This window comes from Phasianus colchicus, chromosome 2 (assembly GCF_987193195.1).
Source record: "Phasianus colchicus chromosome 2, bPhaCol1.hap1.1, whole genome shotgun sequence".
In the NCBI taxonomy this organism is placed as follows: Eukaryota; Metazoa; Chordata; class Aves; order Galliformes; family Phasianidae; genus Phasianus; species Phasianus colchicus.
This window is the reverse complement of record NC_143437.1, coordinates 50312424-50331794: the sequence shown is the minus strand read 5'-3', so window position 1 is coordinate 50331794 and position 19371 is coordinate 50312424. Positions and strand designations below refer to the sequence as shown.

At 38.5% G+C, this 19371-nt stretch overlaps 1 protein-coding gene across 5 annotated transcripts in view; it reads right to left on the bottom strand.

The window, feature by feature from the left end:
- The window catches only part of TIAM2 (TIAM Rac1 associated GEF 2), an 86243-nt gene that overhangs the window by 8368 nt on the left and 58504 nt on the right, over positions 1 to 19371 (bottom strand). For 4 of the 5 annotated variants that reach the window (XM_090135628.1, XM_090135629.1, XM_090135630.1 and 1 more), the window contains 5 exons: positions 5580 to 5759; positions 3985 to 4053; positions 3460 to 3585; positions 2097 to 2205; positions 1302 to 1481 (listed from right to left, as the gene is read on the bottom strand). In XM_090135628.1, the coding sequence (XP_089991754.1) occupies positions 1302 to 1481; positions 2097 to 2205; positions 3460 to 3585; positions 3985 to 4053; positions 5580 to 5759 (664 nt within the window). Of the gene's footprint in view, positions 1 to 1301; positions 1482 to 2096; positions 2206 to 3459; positions 3586 to 3984; positions 4054 to 5579; positions 5760 to 11288; positions 11601 to 19371 lie in introns of those variants that run through there. The other variant, XM_031611726.2, reaches the window with a different exon arrangement.

Genomic DNA, 19371 nt, shown 5'->3' with positions numbered 1-19371 from the left:
ACTTGAGGCAGCCAAAACCATGCAGCATTCCCAAAGTTTGTTGATCACAATTCTAGCTTTAGATCAGTGCTTCTCATAGCAGCTGCAGAAAATGTGCTTCCTGATCAAAGTGAAAAATGCTTATCTGATCTCTTAAGTGCCTGAACAAATAGCAGTAAGTATTCCAGTGATGAATATTCATGAATTTGGGGGGTTCATAACAACATGACAAGAAACACAGTTAGGTTTTGCATCTTGTATAAATGCAGCCACTAGGCTATCCAGAGTCAAAAACACCCACACTAGAATAAATAATTCAATAATTTAATGAACTTCAATGGAAAATAATTAAATTTGGCTCATCATAAAATACATAAATAAATACAGTGCTAGGTTGCACAAATTCATCACTGGTTGTTATCCATGAAATAAAATGCTGGTAGTCAGGTTTTATTTAAATTTTGTTTTCTGGACAAAGAATTACACTAGATTGCATTACTTCATTGTTAATCCACAAAGGAGTTGGTTAAGGGCACTTAACTACCCTTGTTCGTACAGCTCTTAATGGTGTAGTCTTTTAGCAGTTTGGCTTTCACCCCTGACCTACAAGCAAGTCATCCTCAACCTGGTTGTAATGGCAAAATATATTATTAGAAGCTCCCTTTGAAGTTGATAACATTCTCATGACTTTTTGCTGACAGTGTATTTGGCCTGAATCTATTTTGTTACAATGAAAATCGATCCATGAAATTCATCTCTGGACTTTGATCCTTAAGGTGCTGACAGACATGAACTGAAATTCCTCAGGGTGAAGTCCCAAGCATCTGAGCCTAGAAAAAGAATCTAATATATATATTAGGGCTGCCATGAATTTCTGTGTGCGAATACTGGGAAGCTTTGACAAAGAACTCTTCCACACAAGCAAGAATCACAGCCAAGCCTCAAACAACTAAAATTTCCTTCTGCGATGCTATTAAAATTTGACACATTTCAAGAACTGAATAATAACCACAAGTTATTTCCGAGTGGAAAAACAACATAATGAGCTCCTGTCATAAGGATTAAGGAGAAAGACCCAGTCCTGTTTGTCATGACAAATTCTGACTGTATCTATTTCTCAAAGGGACTTGGACATGCCAACTGGGATTTTTTACTAAAAGCACAATAAAGCTACTTAACTGGTTTTAATGAGAGAGAGGGAATTCTCTCTAAGTTTCGGCAAGTTCTGTGCTATCTAGTGGAATGGCTACCTGCATCTTTAGAAAAGGCTGGAAACCAAACTTAACTCACATTAATTCCTGTAGAAGAATCCAAGAAGTTACCTGTCAAATGATAGTGCTCCTCACTCTCGTTGTCTGTCAGAGACACCAGCTCTTTCAAAAGCAGTGGATATTTCAGCACTCTCTGAACAGGCTTTATGAGATATGACTCCAGCGTAGAGGAGTGTTGCTTTGTAGGATTGCGAGCATCCAGGAAGGCCTTAAAGGCACTGTCTGTTTTGGCTAAATATAAATGAACGGGTTTGTCAGTTGAATGTGGAACTCATAGTGTGAAAGCACAGAATTGCAACTTGTAACCACCATCAAATACCTCTCCTTTTTCAGTAGGTGCTTTACACTATTCATTTCATTGTCGTTTCCTGCACTAAATAATGTACAGAAGGGCTAAGAGAGCAATCATCTAAAGGTGACGTTATTCCTCTGCACTGCAGGCCTGTTCTGCATCAAATTAAAGAAGTGATAGAGGAAGTAATTCCTCACTTACTCAGCCATTCATTGCAGCTTTGATTGACATCCATCATTTAACATGCAAGCATATGCAAACCAAATATAGCTGCTGCTTTCTGGAGTATGAACTAAATCTGCAGACAGCACAAACCTGCGGCAGATGTTTCTGTTGCTATTCAGGCTGCCGCTTAGTTGTCACAAAAGAAATCTCATCCCTTCAGTTCTATACCGTACTGTAGCAGAACTGCAGATCTCAGCTATTTCTATTGAAAGATATCCTATTAGTCCTTCCTTTGTACCGATATTCGCTGTAGGTCAGAGTTTGTTACAGTGTTTCACTGAGGTTTAAAGTCATGCAAATGAATTGTAGTAATGAAGACAATGAATTACCTCTCTCAAGAACTTTCTGAACTTTGATGTGATTGGCACAAAAGCCACTGTACAGTTTGAAGTGGTCAGCATAATACAGAAACGATCCTCCCAGGGAAAACAGCAGTTTCTGAAATCAACACAATCAAGATATTTACTTTATTACCAGTACCTGAATGTTTATTTTGGGTTCATAACACGGCATGAGCATCTGCTGTCTTTCTATATATATCCTAGAGTATATATATATATACAAATATATAAACGTATACATGTGTGTGTGTATATACACATATATAGATACATGTGTGTGTGTGTGTATAAAATAAATATATATAACAACTATATTACATGAATACATTATTTGTAGTAGTTCTACAATGCTTCTTTGTTTCTGTAGACTTCAGAAAGGCAAAGCCTGCAGTTTTTCTCAGTTCTCCCTGAGCAAACACAACCACTGTAGGCACTGTCTTACTTTATCTTAGAGATAGCACAGGAACAAAAAACTATAGACATGTGGCAGGTATGTTGTGCTGGGAAAACACACGAGCACTTGGAAGCAGGGCATGAAAGTGCCAAAACCAGAAGAGAGAGTGTAAAACAAACACAGGGTTGCTTTCCAACTGTTTTCCTACTTTTGGGCAGGTGATAATTACAGGGCCTCTGCTTTCTCTGGATGAAGAGGAGGATGGGAAGATGTAGGAGGGACTGAATCATGAGGGAGATCTTTTTAGAGGAATGCTTCTCACAGCAAAGATAATAAAGACAAGTAGTGATGGAGGAGGAGGTGAAGGAGGAGGAGGAGAAAGAGAGCAACCTTCTCCCATCTTTTTGATGGGAGTGTTTGCTCCACAAAAAATAAGGGTCAAGGAGACCTGCCAGCAGTCTCTCCTAGCTTTGTGACAGTGCCAACATCTCTGGAGAATCTTCTTCCTCAGTTATGTCAAGTACTGAGTGGTGTCACTGGGAAGACGACAGCACAGTGAGGACACAATATACAGTCATCTACACTTCATAGATGTGACTCTGTTAGACCTCACAACATGAGAAGGTCATACTGCATTTATAAGGAACGGCTCCTAGTCTGCAGCAGGTGAACTGGGCATAGCAAGGAGTCCAAGGCATTCAGCATAGCAAGAATAACCTTTCTACAGAAGTTACACTTTGTGTAAGCATTGCTACTTCATAGCATGCTTGAAGTCTACTCTGCATTGTCTATCTTACATCCTTTGCCATGAGAAAGAGGAGAGACGGAAAATAGCACTCATCTTCCACTACTGATAGGTTCAGACATAAAAGCAACCATATGAAACAGAATTTTAAAGCCAGATGTCCACAAATGGTTCCTGGCAAATTTTAAGTTATTAAATAACCACGTATTTACCCGGAACTGAGACGGTGTCTCCAGTGTATTAAAATCTGAGGAAGAAGATATTCCATCTTCAAGGGTCTCCAAAAATACCTTCTGAAAATCCAGCATTTCTGGCAGACTGCCGAACAAGGACTCCATCTGTGAAAAAACATTAGTCTATGACATACAGCACTCCATACAGCTACCTTTGGTCTTGAGAAAATAGTCCACTAAGGAGATATGACACACCAAAAGAGGTTGCAAAGACCAGTAACATATTCATTAATATTTTTCAAATGCATTTTATTAAAAGGTCATTATAAAAAAAAGCAGAGATTTCTTAGCAGTTAAATCAGAAGTACAGCTACCATTTTTAAAAAGTGAGGGATGTGTGAACCAGAAAGACAGACATACAGGTGTAAATCCTATTGTTATATTCACTGTTTTCCCTTTCTGTAGTGCTCTAAGTAGTGAAAAACAAACAAACAAACAAACAAACAACCACAAGGTCTTAACTCATGAAAGAATGGAAAGAACATCTTTCAGTAATTCCCTCACCTCATCTTGTGTAAGGAATGTTTCATTTTGAAGAGGCTCCAAGTATAGCTCAAAGAGGCAACTCAAGTCCTGTAAGAAACAGAATTTATTCACTTTTTATGTAACTGTTTGAATTTGTTCTTTATATAACAACTGTGGGAATACAAGTAATTTAAGGAATAAGTTAGAGATACCATTCCACTCCTGTAACAAAGTCACCTGTGTGTTGTTAGCACTGAAGTGATGGCTAAATTAAAAGCAAATAAATTTCAGTGTAATGTTTCTGTTTAATCTTTCAGGATTTACAGCTTTATTATTACAAATTATATTTTAGTATAGCATGAAGAGGAAACATTACACATGATGACTTTCTGAAGATCTGTGTATGTGAGCAGTATCAAATATTTTAATCATGCATGTTAGATAAACCATATAGATAGTCACTCATTTAAACATCAGTAATAATATTTATCAAGACATGTGGCATTTTAAATCCTATTAGGTATTAAAGCATTCAGTTATATTGTCAAGTGGTGTGACTAAGGGCTTTTTCAGTCACTTCTTCAAAGAATTGGTGCCACTTTTGAAGACTTACTATCCCGTACCAAAGCATGACAGCAGGGTTGGAGCCCACATTGCAGGGCTCTGTGACCCTGAGGAAAGAAATGGCAGAAATTCTTCTGGAGGAGGAATAATGATCATCTCTGTAAGAATCCCCATAAAGAGTATTTACAGCCATCCAAGATTTTTGTCTGGTGCTACCACATATTACAGTGACCTCCACGATCTCCTTTGTTCAAGTGATTTCTCCATAAGAAACACCAGCTGAACATACAAAAGGGTTCATGTTCTGTAAAACTTCCTTAGGCCTTACAGCATGTGGCTGTATTTATGTATGAATGGATATGTTAAAAACACGAGACTGGAAACTTCTCGTTTCCCATATGCACTACCACAATGAGTACTGATATCAGCAAGTATGGGTTTTGAGATCAAGTAAAATAGATGATTCCTCCTTGCTGAACATCAATGAAATCAAGCTTTTCACATTTTGGCATTCATTCACATGAATTCTGTGCATATAAAAAGGGAGGAGGCATATACAACAAATCATGGGCTTATCAGTCAAAAGAGAATTAACGTATGTATGATATTAGAACCAACTGGAGTTGCACCATTTAGCTTTGCTGATAAAAAATAATAATGCACTATTCTTGACAATTAAACTTCTTTAGAATTTTTGTAGGAGATTGTTCAATTCTACCAGGATTTTTTTTTTTTTCATTTTGAAAACTATGAAAACATCCCCTGAAATACTCTAGTGTTAAAATTTTGCATATAGCTACTCCCTGCTAATTACTTCCTTCAAATCTAAACACAAATTGACCAGAACTGAAGTGACCAGGTCAAATCCTACACCAAATACTACAGCCTATTGCAAAAATAAACAAAAACAAAAACAAACGAGAGAAAAAAAAAAGGCAACGGGAACAATTACATAAGCAGACTCTATGTTATGACACTGTTTATATAAAGATAAACATGAATATATTAAGAACATCTACAAGTCATGGTCAGCTTTAAAAAGAAGGCTGTATCTAGCCAGACTTTATTACCTTAACATAAGATTTCTCAGTATCCATAAGTTCTTGGATGACTTTCCTCAATCTGTCTGCATCAGAAAGGTGGCGAGCCAGTGGTCGTGGAGGCAGATCCTGGTTGTCCTTCTGCCCTTCCATGCTGCTCGTCTGGACCTCTTGGAAGTTCCGGCACAATGCACTGATCTGTTCTGCGCTCTGTGAAACAAAAAGAGACAAGTGCTGATGTTCTAAAATACAAACTGTACAACAACTATTTTTAAATTCCTCAAATTTTGCTTCTCTTCCAAATTCACGAGCCAGCATGGGCTTATTTTTGACAAATACTTATCCTGGATAGATCTGAACAGCTTGAATTTGTAACAGATCCTGGATCACAACAATAAAATTAACTGAAAAATTTCTAGTGTTTTTGCAGTGTAAATCATTTTAAGCCATCAGATACACACTTGTGAGATGCAAAAGATGGGAGAGCACACATAAATCATACGATTTGATTCTTACGATGCCAGCATCACACTGTTTTTCATCTCTTTTGCAACACTTACTGTATCAAAATAGAAAAAATTGGTAGATAAAGATCTTTTAAGCATTCTGAGTCTCTGGATGACCATCACTTGCACCTGAGAGCAGTTTATGCAGGCAATAATGTTTAATGCTTAGTATGAAAATCATTCCAATATTCTTTTCAATATATAATATTTTCCTGAAAACTAGAATATTGCTACCATGACCTAGCTCTACCTTAGCACCTGTTGATATCCACCCTTTTGTACCACGTGAAACAATTTCTCAGCGTTTCTCTCACGCTCTACCAGAGATACTGGACAATCGTGTGTGCTGTGCCATACGTTATCTTGTAGTTAGCAAATGTATTCAAACGAAGACTAGATGAACGCTGCCTTATTTCAAAGGGAAGAGAACGGAACTCAAGTACATTTCAGAACTGCCTTGATGTGCACTTATTTAGTCCAAAAGCTGTTTCAAGTAGTCCGCTGGCTCTCTTGATTCACTGATTATGCGTACAGCTGGGTTCACCAATGTACTGTGTCATCATATGGGCAAATGCAGAACTTATTCTGAAACGGAACTGAGCTACACTAAAAACTCCGTAAGGTAGAGACTGAGTGTACCAGCAGTATTAAGCCTCCACCATTCATGTGAGAAAACACAGATACATCCCACACATCTCTATAATGGAAATAAATATTAAAATGCCAAAAACTTGCCATGTAGTCCATATCACTTTGTAGCTTCCCAACCCCCCAGTTTAGAACAACGTCACCACCTCTAAAGAGAGTTAAGTTATTCTCATCACTAAGATGTGCAACTATCTTCCACAATCTTGTGTAATGCCAGTTTTCAGGACTCTGAAATTTACATCTGTACTGTATTTAGAGCATTCATTAGGACCTGACAAAATGCAATGTAAGCATTTGTGGTGCTTGGTAGAAATGTAGCTACATACCGATGGAATACATTAAAGAAATCACAGTACTCTGTACCACTAAAAATAATTCATGTATTGGAAATAAATTGTGACTTCATTTAGGGAAATAGGAGGGTATTTAAAAGCAACTTCTAAATAGCTCAGTTCCGCAGTACTTGAATTTATATCTTTGTTTCTGATGTCAGAAAGTTTTGTATTTGTATCAGAATGACTCAGATTTTACACTCTTTGCAGTTCAAGGCATGTGTGGGCAGCTTGACTTACATCAACATGATGCCAGATCAAGGATACTAGATCAAGGATTCAGGATGGCCTATTCAAAGGGAGCCATAAACAGCATCATCAAGCACAATTTTACAAGTCACTATAGCAGAAAGTGGTAGGACAGGCAGATGCTGGAAAACACGCCACATGTTCTCTATCCTGCTCAGTCTGGGGCTAGAGCTTTATCTAAGAACCATTGGATAAGAAAGTAAAAGGAAATAGATGACACTTCTCAATATAAACAATATTTGAACAACAAAGGAACATGACTGGTATCAAAAATCATTCTGTATAACTTATAGTAGCGAACAAATGGAAAGGAATAAAAACAATTCTTGCTCTCTGTTCCTTTCCAAAAGTCCCTTATCACATAGGTTGGGTCTCACATCCTTTTTTCTATACTGCTGTAGATGCTGGTTTTCACTCCCCACACAAAACAATGTCCTGCTCTTTATTATTATTGCTCTTTAAAATACATCTTTCTAGGCAGGCTCTGAGGACAATCCCTAAGAACACATCTTTTAGATCACATGGGTTTGCAGGAAGGGCTCAGACTCTGCCCTGTTACCTTGCAAGCAGCCTTATCTTTTCAGGTGCCAAAGTAGAGTTTGGCAGTTGTGTGCTCTTGAACCAGGAAGCCTCAAGAGAGCCCCAGGTTGGTACTGCATCTACCTTAACCACAGAAAAACCCAGAATTTGCTCACACTGCAACACCTAACGCTGGCTGATTTGACTCTCAGATCCATCTGGTAAACTCCTCAAGCACACAGGTTCTTTTATTTGCACACGATCATGACTGTCAGTCCTTAGTAAAATTTACTTATGTAAAACTTCATAGCACACAACTTGTTGGAATAAAATCATTTTAACTGGTGAAAAGAAAAGCCCAGGTTTTTGACTGTGGCCAAGGCTGCAGTGTAGCTGGTTACAGAGAGAGCTGAGGAGAGCATGTAGTGGAAGCAAAGGACTTTCTTCATAGTCCATCACTTAAGCTGACATGTGACACATTCAGCAGCATTTATGGGAGATGGCAAGCAGCTTTGGCTTACCTTTGGCACTCGACAGAAACTTAAGTCTGCCAGTGTTGAATTTGAATGGCAGACTTGGGAAAGAGAACTAGAACTTATGCAGGGTTTGTGGAAAAACAAATACTTGCATTCTAGGGAGAATCTAGTGAAGCTGTTCTGTTCTATTGGCCCCTTTTACAGATTTTCCAGCAAAGCGATATAACCTTTCCACCAGACCTAGCAGCTGGGAGAGCAGGCTCTCTTGGAAGGGTGTGTAGAAGCCGCCTTGAGAAACTTTGTTTCTTTTTATCCTTGCATCTGTGAATCATACTTCGGCCCCATATCTTTTAGCTCGGAGTATTCCTTATTAATGAGCATCATTCACAGCAACTTCAGAAGGGAAAGTTCTAAGTCTCTAATTGTCAAAATTCACCCATAGCTGCCAACAACCACAGTGGTGCTCACAGCTTGTAAGATGAAGATGAAGCACGTCCTATTTTCAATAATATTCTCAAAAAGAAATACTAAGGATTTTTCCTTCAAAGTGAACAAAAGATATGCCTACAAAGAATGTCTTACAGATTTTCTTTGGTCCTTGCAGACAAGCATATCATCATCTGAGGCTGTGCTATCCCCACCAGAGTTAAAATCTCCATAAAATTAATTTGTAAGAGGGGAGAAGACATTAATCAGGACTGGTTAAGCATTAGCACAACAATTTCATGGCTACTGTGTGACTTTCATTGAATGATACTGATTGAGCATAAATGCTGTACAAGGTCAATTAGTGTTATGGAGCCTCTGCTCACTGCTGTTTCTCTTACTCTCACTTATACACCTCATGTACTCTGTCAATAGGGTTTGGTGTGTTGGTTCATTGCAGTTTGGTGTAGGTTGTTGTTTGGTGTGGGGTGTTTTTGTTGCTTTTATATATACATATATATATTATTTTTTTTTAAGTGATGGAAAGGAAAATTTAAGTAGGCTTATAAAAATCTTCAAGCTTAGGAGGATTCCTTGGGAAGTTTACAGCAACACACATCCTTTGACTAGCTTCCAGATTCCTGTACCCTTCTGGAAAACACTGGCCACACCTACATGGAGGTCACTAACCCTTTGAGTTCATTATCCAAGGGAATGTACACACCTCAGAAAGCCTGCTGCTGGAACAGATTAGTCTTATAGCTTTTAAAATGAGAAATTAACAGCTCAGTGCTGTCTGATGTATTTTTTTTCAGGAAGTAAACTGAATGCACCAGGCAGCAAAAGAAACACAATTACAGGGGATTTTGAGAAAGAACAACCAGCTGAAGACATTTTTATATCTCTCACTTTCTGAAAAAGGAAAGCCTTTGGAGGTGTCCCTCACTTTCCTTTTATATCAGAAGACATTTCTCTACAGAATAAAGGCAGGCCTAGCATCCAGCCTGCTTTGTGCATCTATCATTCTACAGACTTCTCTGTCATTCCTTGTCTGGGCAGTACTTTGTAAACAAGCAATGTAAAAAGCTAGAAAGTATGTCTTAGTAGTCCTAACGATTGCTGAAAAAGACCAGTACATGTACTTCTCTAAACGAAAACCAAAAAAAAAAAGTACAGTTCAGCGTTACCGAAAATTGCTTTGTGGGATTTTCACCAATATGTTTCTGGGAAAGGCTGCTGCTCAGCTTTGGGCAATAGAAGCTGGATAGTAGATTCAGTCATCACAACTTACTTTTTGGTCCTTCTTTTTTCATAACCTCAACACCAACTATTCTTGATGGACACCACTGAAATTCTGACAGTCTATTTTGTTTAGCTGTGTTTCTTGCACACCTTTTAATTACAACACTGAAAACTACTAAAGGGAAACCAATAAGGATAAATTACGTCTTTCAGTCAGAAATTCAATTTCAATGAGATTTACATTAACAGTTAGCCTGTTCTGGTAATGCAAGGAGTTATTAACAAACTTATATAGAAATCAGAAATGCAATTGGAAGAGGGCTTGATGTTCAGATAAAGAGTTCCTTCAGGAGCATGTGGCTCCTAAGATGCAACCCACTTGACCTGGTGCCTCAGCTATCAACAGAAATCGCGTGGTGGGAAGTCTTTGCTCTCTCTTTCTCATCTTTCTCCTTGGATATATGGGAAGAATCTCTGGTGCCTTAAGTATTCATTGGCAATGCTAGTTATAAACCAACTCATGCAGAAGGGATCTGGGCCCAAGAGTCTGCAGCAACCAGATCCTAAGGATCAGAATCTCCCATTGAGCAGGACGTCAGTCACTAAAGTCATCTGATCCGATGCATATCATAGCCAAATGCAAAACAGAAGTCATTTCCATCATGGAAGGTTAAATCCTGACCACTCAAAATACAAAGATGGGGGGGGGGGGGGTTAGAGGGGGGAAGCCTTAAAAAGAACAAAGGGAGAGGAGCTCCGATGCCCAACTCACTGAAAGGAGACTCTTGATAAGTAACATCAAAGCACAAAATGCACATTTTCCCAGAACATGACTCTGAAAATATTGTCATTCTTTCCCTCCCCATGGCCTTATCCTGATGTTGGCAATATTTAATACAGAAGGCTTGTATATTTTTCTACCATCTGCATAATGTGTTTACTGTCTTCTTATATTTTCTCATTTCCCCAGCCACTCCTTGATCACAGCTTTTCTACTTGCCACCCTTTTTCCAAAATTCCAAATCATTTGTCAAAAGTCAGATAAATAAAACATTGCTGCAAATATTTCCAATTTTTACTGAAAAACTGTGTTAAAACCATCCCACTCAGCCCTCCCTCTGATAGAGGCAAGTAATAACTATTTGCTGGAGCGCACACAACCAACCACCCCCCCACCCACCTCAAAATATTGAAAAAGCCCAAGTCTTTTCCAGTACAGCGTTGATACAGACTCACCTACAGAGCACACTAATGACCAGCTGCTATTTATGAAGTGCAGAGACCCCAGCAACCCGGTCTCCTATTTCAGCCTGCTCACGAGCACCCCAGCCCCAGACTCACCATAGAAAACATCCTGTGCAGGGAGCCGTATGCTGCTGCTGCCTGCTGCTGGGTTTTGCGAGCCAACGCTAAACTCTTAGCTCTGGTTTTACTCCTCCTGAAGGCGGGCATTGTGACTTATCAGTACAAACTTTGCCAAAGGAAAGGCCCCTGGAAAGGAAGGCAGGGACGCCGTAGCCTCCCACGAGCACACCTCTCTGCATTCAGCTGCAGCCTGCCAGCATGCACAGACACAGCATAGAAGTTTTCCTTTTGTGCTGATTAACAAAAACGGGAGACACTCTCAATGTCCCGGTTTAACTGGGCTAAGCAGCGCATGAGGCAGCCGGGCCTTCCATTATTGCTAAAAAGGCAGTGAAAACCTGCCAGAGGAGAGGGGATTTTTATAAATAGCCTGATGTAGCGAATGCTGGACAAAGCGCAGTCATGCCAAGGGAATGTGGGTTTTATCTCCCAGAAAGGTACCTGTCTCTGCGCCTGTGAGATTCACCGCATAAACAAAACATCAGGTGCTGTGGGAAAATTAGCCAAATACCTAAAAATATCTGGAGGGTGCTGACAGCTCTGAAAGTCAGCGTGACTTATCAGTGGTGCTGATGCTCTGTCAAGGGTATATGTCGCTAAATGATGCGGCAGACACATGCACTTACAATGATAAAATGAAAAACAAATAGGCAGCTCCATGAAAGATTTCTTCAAATAATTGTGCTTGTCCTTTGATTGAACTTTCTCATTGTAATTACATCAATAAAAGGAAATTTAAACTGTGCTCAGTAATAAATTTGAAAGTAGAAGTACCCATGTTGATATACACAAAAACAATCAGGTCCACAAACAAACTATTCTAAACACAATGTAACTTTAAACAAATATGATAGGATATTACAACATGGAGGTGAAGAGTTACAAGACTGACAAGAAATTTAGTAATAAAAGGAGAAGAGTATCAGTGGCATTAAAAAAAAACACAGCAACTCCCACATTCTTCCCATTACAGCGCTGTTAGGGCACACTGATGATGAGATGTAATGCTTCTTTCAGCACTGCCCTTGCCACCACCTCTTTGCACTCTGGCAAACCCTTTTCTTATGCCCAAATGATACGCTAAGCTTGGGTGCACATATCCTTGGTTATGAGTGTGCTACTTCACAGGTTTCAAGGATATTTGCCTTCCTACAAGCAAGGGAATAGCACAGCCCTGTCCTTTAATTACTGCAATTAAACTTACATCCATCTCTTTCCAAATCGTTAGTGCAACTTGACAGCTCAGCATTTGCCAAACCATAAAGCTCAGCTGCTGCATGCACCCTATCACAAGAACAAGGATGCCGGCTCCCTGAAAAAACAAGCTGCTGACAGAGCACTGAATGTATTGAAGGAGTAGGAGCTGTTTAACTCATGTTTTTTTAAGGACTGGGCTATTTTGGAGAGAGATATCAAATTTAGTGGGCGAGAAAACTGTGTAGCAGAAAATTGAAGGAATGATCTCGATGCAGTGAGATTTTCCAGAATGCACAGCCTTGCTTAAAAGTCCAACTACATGGACCGCTGTGTAGTGTGCACACAAAGGTTACTTTTCATATCCACCATTAGTGGTTGCTTCTGCAGTAATCCACAGAGACTAGGAATCTACAGACCATGCCCAAATAGACAACACTATTGCTACTTTTTGGAAATTAAATATTAAAAAAATCCCAGAGTTCAGGACACGAGGTCCACCTTTATCAAGAGCAGAACTACTCTGTACGGAAGGACACTGTGTCTCCTTTTATTTTTAAAACTCAGTATGAGTTGTAGCAACTTCAAGCACTGTTTCTGTAACAAATATGTGTTAAAAACAAAGCATGTCCACTAGGACCGGAAAAAAATAGCCGCTAAAATTCAGGTCCAAGCAATATCGCCAATTGCAACAAAAAACAATGACAGGACTTTTTACTTTCACATTAGGAATTTATTCTTCCTCAGATTTGCTCATTAAGCCTGAGTTATTAGCTAGCCATATGCCAGCTAAAAGATACTACCAATTAACAGTTGGGATTTTTTCACGTGTATTCATTAGGAAAAAACACAATGTTTTAGTACTACTTCCAATCCCTATTGAGGAGCTAGGATCAACTCAGAAAGTAAAAAACACAAACTAAAACAAACCAAATGAATGAAAGCATTTTCTTTAGCATTTCTTCACCTGAAATATGCAACAAGCATTCAAACCCTCCTCAGCGATATGCCTTCTAAGTGAAATGTACATGCAAAATAATCAATCACCTTGAAACACTTTTAAGATGACTGGAAAAATGACACAGTCCCGTTGTTTGTTCCTGTGTGCTTTGAGTAACACTCTTTCCCTTTGCAGACATCTGTTTTTCATCTTTCCATTTCAGGCTTGATAGTTACCATAACAGTAACATCCTTTGCGATACAGGCTTCCCTCTATTGTCCCAGTGCCTGTAGGTGCATTTATCTGCAGGGAGTTTGCTTCCCATCCCACTTTTGCCCTCAATCCATGAAGGTAAAAGGTTAATTTAGCTGGTCTCCGGTTCTCTGTGGGGAACTGTAAGCACTCTGCTCTTCCCATTTTATAAATGTGGGTGGGTGATTTGTCTGCCATACTTATTATGCTAATAGCATGTTTTAAAATGTCTTTAAAATATATTTCCAAAGCATAGTTGACCAAATTGAAGACATTTTCTTTCATTTAAAACTGCAAACAGTTAATGCTACAAGTGTTTAAAATGAATTCTTATTTAATTTTTAATTTCAAGCATCTTAAATACTGTTTTTAACATTTTCACTCAAAGCGTTTTGTGCTGAATACAAAAACTTTTTTCAAGTGCTGAATTAGAAACTATGGCAACCACTATGACATTATCTTTGCAGTTGCATTCAACTTGCACAATAAATTTTTGCTGTGTGCTTTCTTTAGAGTCAGAGGGCAACCTTTACCTTTGTAGGCATGTTGAACCTTAAATGTTCAGAGGTGCAATAATCCCACTGTAAAGACAGAGGCAGACCCTTGAACTCTACACCAATAGTGCTATTGACAGCAACAAATGAAAACAGGTGAAAAGCTGTTGTCAATTTCCTGACTCAACTGATCCTGTAATTTCATAATTATCCTCCCTCTTCCTCCCTTTCAGTTTCTTTATCTTTGATTTTGCAGTTTCCTGCAGGTAGTGGATTTTTTTTTTTTTTCAATTATGGCATTTCAGATCTACCTTTGGCCCTATATGTTCCTGATAGAAGAAAATAGGAATCAAAGCCTAACCAAAACGTGTGCATGTAGCCAGGATGCAGCTGTTGTCTGAAATTCTGTATTGCAACTTTTTGTGACTTTGAAGTGATCTTGTATCCTGTGGTTAACTGTTGGACACATCACATACCTTGTTATGAGCTAAAATTGTGCTTAAATGCTTCTGAATCACACAGGGAATAAATGCATGTTACTGTCAGTTCTGTAATGGAACAGTATCTTCGTCTTAAAAAAAAAAAAAAAGGACAAAAAAAAAAAACCACCATAAATAATCTGTATCAGGGAGTTTTTCCAGCTCCCTAAGTCTGTCAGAAGTACGATTAGCTATCTCGACCTTCGATGTCAAAGCCAAATGCTGCCATCATGTCCTGTACTGCAGGCAACCAGGGTTGCCTTTGGAGGCCCAAGGTGGATGATGCTAATAAAGATTTCTGTCCTTCGTCAGTGAAGTCAAAAGCATCTCCAGAGGCACTTTTAACCATACCTTGTGGCAACGAACTGGTACTCTTCTCACACACTTCTTTTCAGATGCAGGCAAGCCCCATGGATTTTTCCCAGCAGACCACAAAGACAATCTGCATTATAACTCATGTCTCACCAGCTTTTTTCATTTGCAAGCATCAACACAATTTCTTTTCCTGATCAAAGCCATCTGCATGTTTTACACTGACAGCTGTCACAGTACTTTTGAGAGGATGTTTCCTTCGGTCTGAGGAAAAACAACAACTACTACCTCCTCCACAGGCCCCAGCAACAGAATGGATATAATGGCTCAGAGCGCAGCAACACAAGTTTACACCTCTACATGCAAAAACTGCACAATCTCCTTTTGCTTTTATTTCTAGTATGTATGCATGCAGGTCTCCATCTGGAGCTTGTGATAGTGTCTGGGTTACAGGATCACTGTAGGTATGGTGCCTTTCATGCTTAAGGCTTTATGGTTTCAAGGCTCCCTCCTACATTAGTTGAGACCTGCATTCAAATTATAGGTCATCCATAAACTAACATACTGTTGTAGTAAAGAATTGCATGATAAACACAACAAAGTGAAAATCCAGGGCCAGGGTTAGGAGCAAGCACTCACTAGCATGTTTACAATAAGCCTTCTGCAATCTACTGCATCAAGTTTGGTGCTTTTGCTGAGGGGTGGAGTAGAATATTGAAATCTAAAGAAATTAGCAAAAGTCTTTGCTGCTTTGTAGTAACCCTCAGAAAAGGGTCCTCAGTGACAGCAGGGCTTCAGCTCCACATTGCTGGAGCCAGCTGCTCTGTTTGGGCTGCCTACAAGCCAGGCTGTCTGCAAGGGAAGCGCAATAATTAACAAAGCTCTCCACGGGCTTCTGCCTTCTTTCAGTACAGAACTGTCCCCTCTAGGCAGAAATGAATCAAGAAAAAGCAGTGCTGAGGAACTTGCTGTTCTCCCACGCTAGCTCTCAGACTCCCTCAGTGCATCTCACAACTTTAAGGATAATGACACTTCGATTGAAGAGGAGTACACGTGATTTTGAAAGGAGTACTACATGCACCATTGTTAAATTCCTATACAAAGAACATAAAAAGGGATGTTAATTGCAGACTACTCCCCAGACTTTTGGGTTTCATCAACCGCTGAATTTCTCATGATTGAAATTAGGGGAAAAATCTTAATGTCCTATGGATGTTGAGCAGACCTTCAGGCAGACAGCTCTCTTGCAATTAATGACATGCTGTGCAAGTGGGAACTGCCTGGGCACAGCAAAATAGAGCTAGTAAGAAGCCACCACCATGAACATCATTTACCTGTAATTGCCTCCATGCATAAAGTAAGTTTGGGGCCACATGAGACTACCAGTAGTTTTTAACTCCTCTTGTTTTGCTTCTCACAGAAGGACCTCTATTGAGGTTCTGGTCATTAAGCTCAACTCAACAACTGGTGTTTCCTGGATTAGTAATAACATTTGCCTTCCAAGATTTTTATACTCTCTGCTTAACAAAATTGCTCTTCACACATACTTTCCTTTTTCTTTCTTCTTTTTTTTTTTTTCTTTTTTAGTTTCTCTCAGTTTTATTAGAATATTAATGCTTCTTTGGGGATATTTTGGAGGTAGGAATCGCTACTTGACTAGCAAGAAGGGTTGCCACTTACACTAAACTTAGAGAGATATGGCTCTGAAAAATCATCAGAGACACACTGAATACACAACACCATCCTAAATGCCATCAAAACCCAATTTCTATTTCTCGGTTTTGATGTTTTATGCAAAATATTATTGAAAATCTTCCTTCCAACTCAGTATATTTTGGTAAATCTTTAACTTTCCCATTCAAAAATCATATTAGCAAACTGTTAACTTCAGTGAGGAAAAATAAACACTTCTTGATATCTCTCCATTAAGACAATCATCCACTGCTTACAAAAACATTCATACTGATGTATATACTTAATCTAAGATAGTGAATGGTTTTCATTGCTAGATCAAAATAAACAAACCACCACAACATTCACTGACAGTTCCTATGGAAGGCTATTTAATGTGGTTTGAGTAAGAGTGTTCTCAACTATCCCACTGCACATATGGGAAAGATCACTTCCAGGTAATAAACTAGAGGAAAATATCATTTCTATCATCCACTTGATTTCTTCTGGAAGTTGAAATATCATTCAAATCATTCATAAACATTGAACAATTATGTTAATTTTCTGTAAAGATGGGACTGCATGAGTAATGATTACTAACTGCTTCAGCCTCCATTATTTCACAGCAGCTGTTGTAGTTGCCCTCTTTCTTTCTCTAAGATGAAACCATCCTGTTTTCTTTAACAGAAGAAAATAAATAGAAGCAAACTAGCAATGGAATACACATTCTTACTCTCAGTTTTGAACCTCATCACCATATGTAGTACTTCAACATTTTTACTATTTTCTGCATATGAAGTTGGTGGTTTTACTGTTGTTTCTATTGAAGGGTTTTCCACATCCGTTTCAGACAGATTAAAGAGAAAACAAATTTTGTTCAACTTTTGAAGATCATCCCTCCAGTACATGGCTATACTGTATACTCGAGGGGCCAAAACAATATATGCAGTGATCTCATTACAATACTCAAATATTTTTATTACAGAAACAGCTGTTGTGAAATCAGCTAATACAAAACACAAGGATTTCCGTTTTGAAACCATGATATACATGTTTTGCCTTTGTTGAAAGCATTGTTCTGGGAAGCTTATTGTGATAGGTGTTGTCTTCTGACTGTCTCAGTCTCCTATTTATACCACTCAGGCACCATCTGACAATCCAGATGCTCAAACTTTATGGGCAAGTTTGCACGTCAGCTGTGTGAGCCGAGTGACAAGAATTTAATGCCAGCCCAAGAACAGACTGGGTGCAAAGAAGCCAAAATCAGATTTTCCACCATGCTATTTGATATTCAGAGTTCACGGAAACATCAGTTTCTCACTCTACCTGCTGAAGCTCCTCTCTGGCTAATGGAGGACTGTCCAAAACTGGCATCACATAAAAGAGAAAACGCAAGCTTCAAAAGCACCAAAAAGATCACTTGGCATTATATAAAATACTCAAGCATCCTAAAGCAGATTCTGAAATGCACAAGTAGTTGCAATACATTTTTTCTACTTTTGTTTTGCAAAGCAAAGCTAATTTCTGTAAGAGTCTCCATAACCAACTTACTTGCAGAATCTTTTACTTCATTATTTGAAAGCAATATAGCACCACTTCAAAAATGCTACAAAGTCAAACTTGTTGGGCATTCTATAAAAAGCAAAGCAAAATCTTGTTAACATGCATAGTTTCTCATCACAGTAGATTCCATTTCTGCATCTGCAATGTTAATTTTTAAAGATGCAAGCACGAAGTCATTCTGCATTCACTGTCTATTTTTCACATGATTACAAAGTATCAATACTAGCTATTTGTACTGGGCTTATGTGCATGAAGTTATCCATATTTCGTATAAATATAACTCTTTATATGCATGAGAATACAATAAAGTTACTTCATATATTTGCACTAAATTTACACCAAGTTTTTTTTTTTCATGATCTGTAAAATATTTGAAATGAAAATATATCTTCCCCCTCACACAGATGCATTTATAAGAAAATCCTTCTTTCCTTTTGTTAAAATTTAACTTGAAGTGGCAAATAGTCATTTCTTACAACACAAAAAATATTTAGAGCAACCAGAAATCAGAGCACAACTGTCTTAAGTGGACTCCTAGAAGAGGAGTTAGATATATTGTAAAATTTCACCTTTTAGCTACACTTATCTTTCAAAAGGGGGCATTTTTTAAAATATAATATTATAAAATATAAATAAAATATAAAATATAGAAAATACAAAGTAAGTACAAGATGGCTAAACTTCATTTAGAGGAGACCGTGGGCTAAATAAAACATTTCTAACCAATACAATTAGAAATCACAAGTAACTAAAGGAAAAGTTGCATTCATGCTACCCAGGTGCACAGACAGTTTGATTCTTGGCAACTGTCAACGTACCAGGATTTAACTGAGCACCAGAAGCACAGACAAATAATTCTCAAAATGATTAAACACAACTAAACCTAATTGCACTGACAGGCACACTGAATCCCCACATTTTCCTAAGGTCCTCCATTCTTCTGTCAACAGGACGCCTACGTATTCCACAACCAACAATTGCAGGGACAACTTGCCAATGCCACATAAACAGTATTTTAACACAGTTCGAAAATGTATTGCAGCAGAGTGTGTTAGAATTGTAACAATCTTTTCTTGGTAAATGAAACAGAAAATAAACTGAAAGGAGGTTTTCATCAAAGGTATAACAGGGCATCCCAGAGAATACAGAGCTGA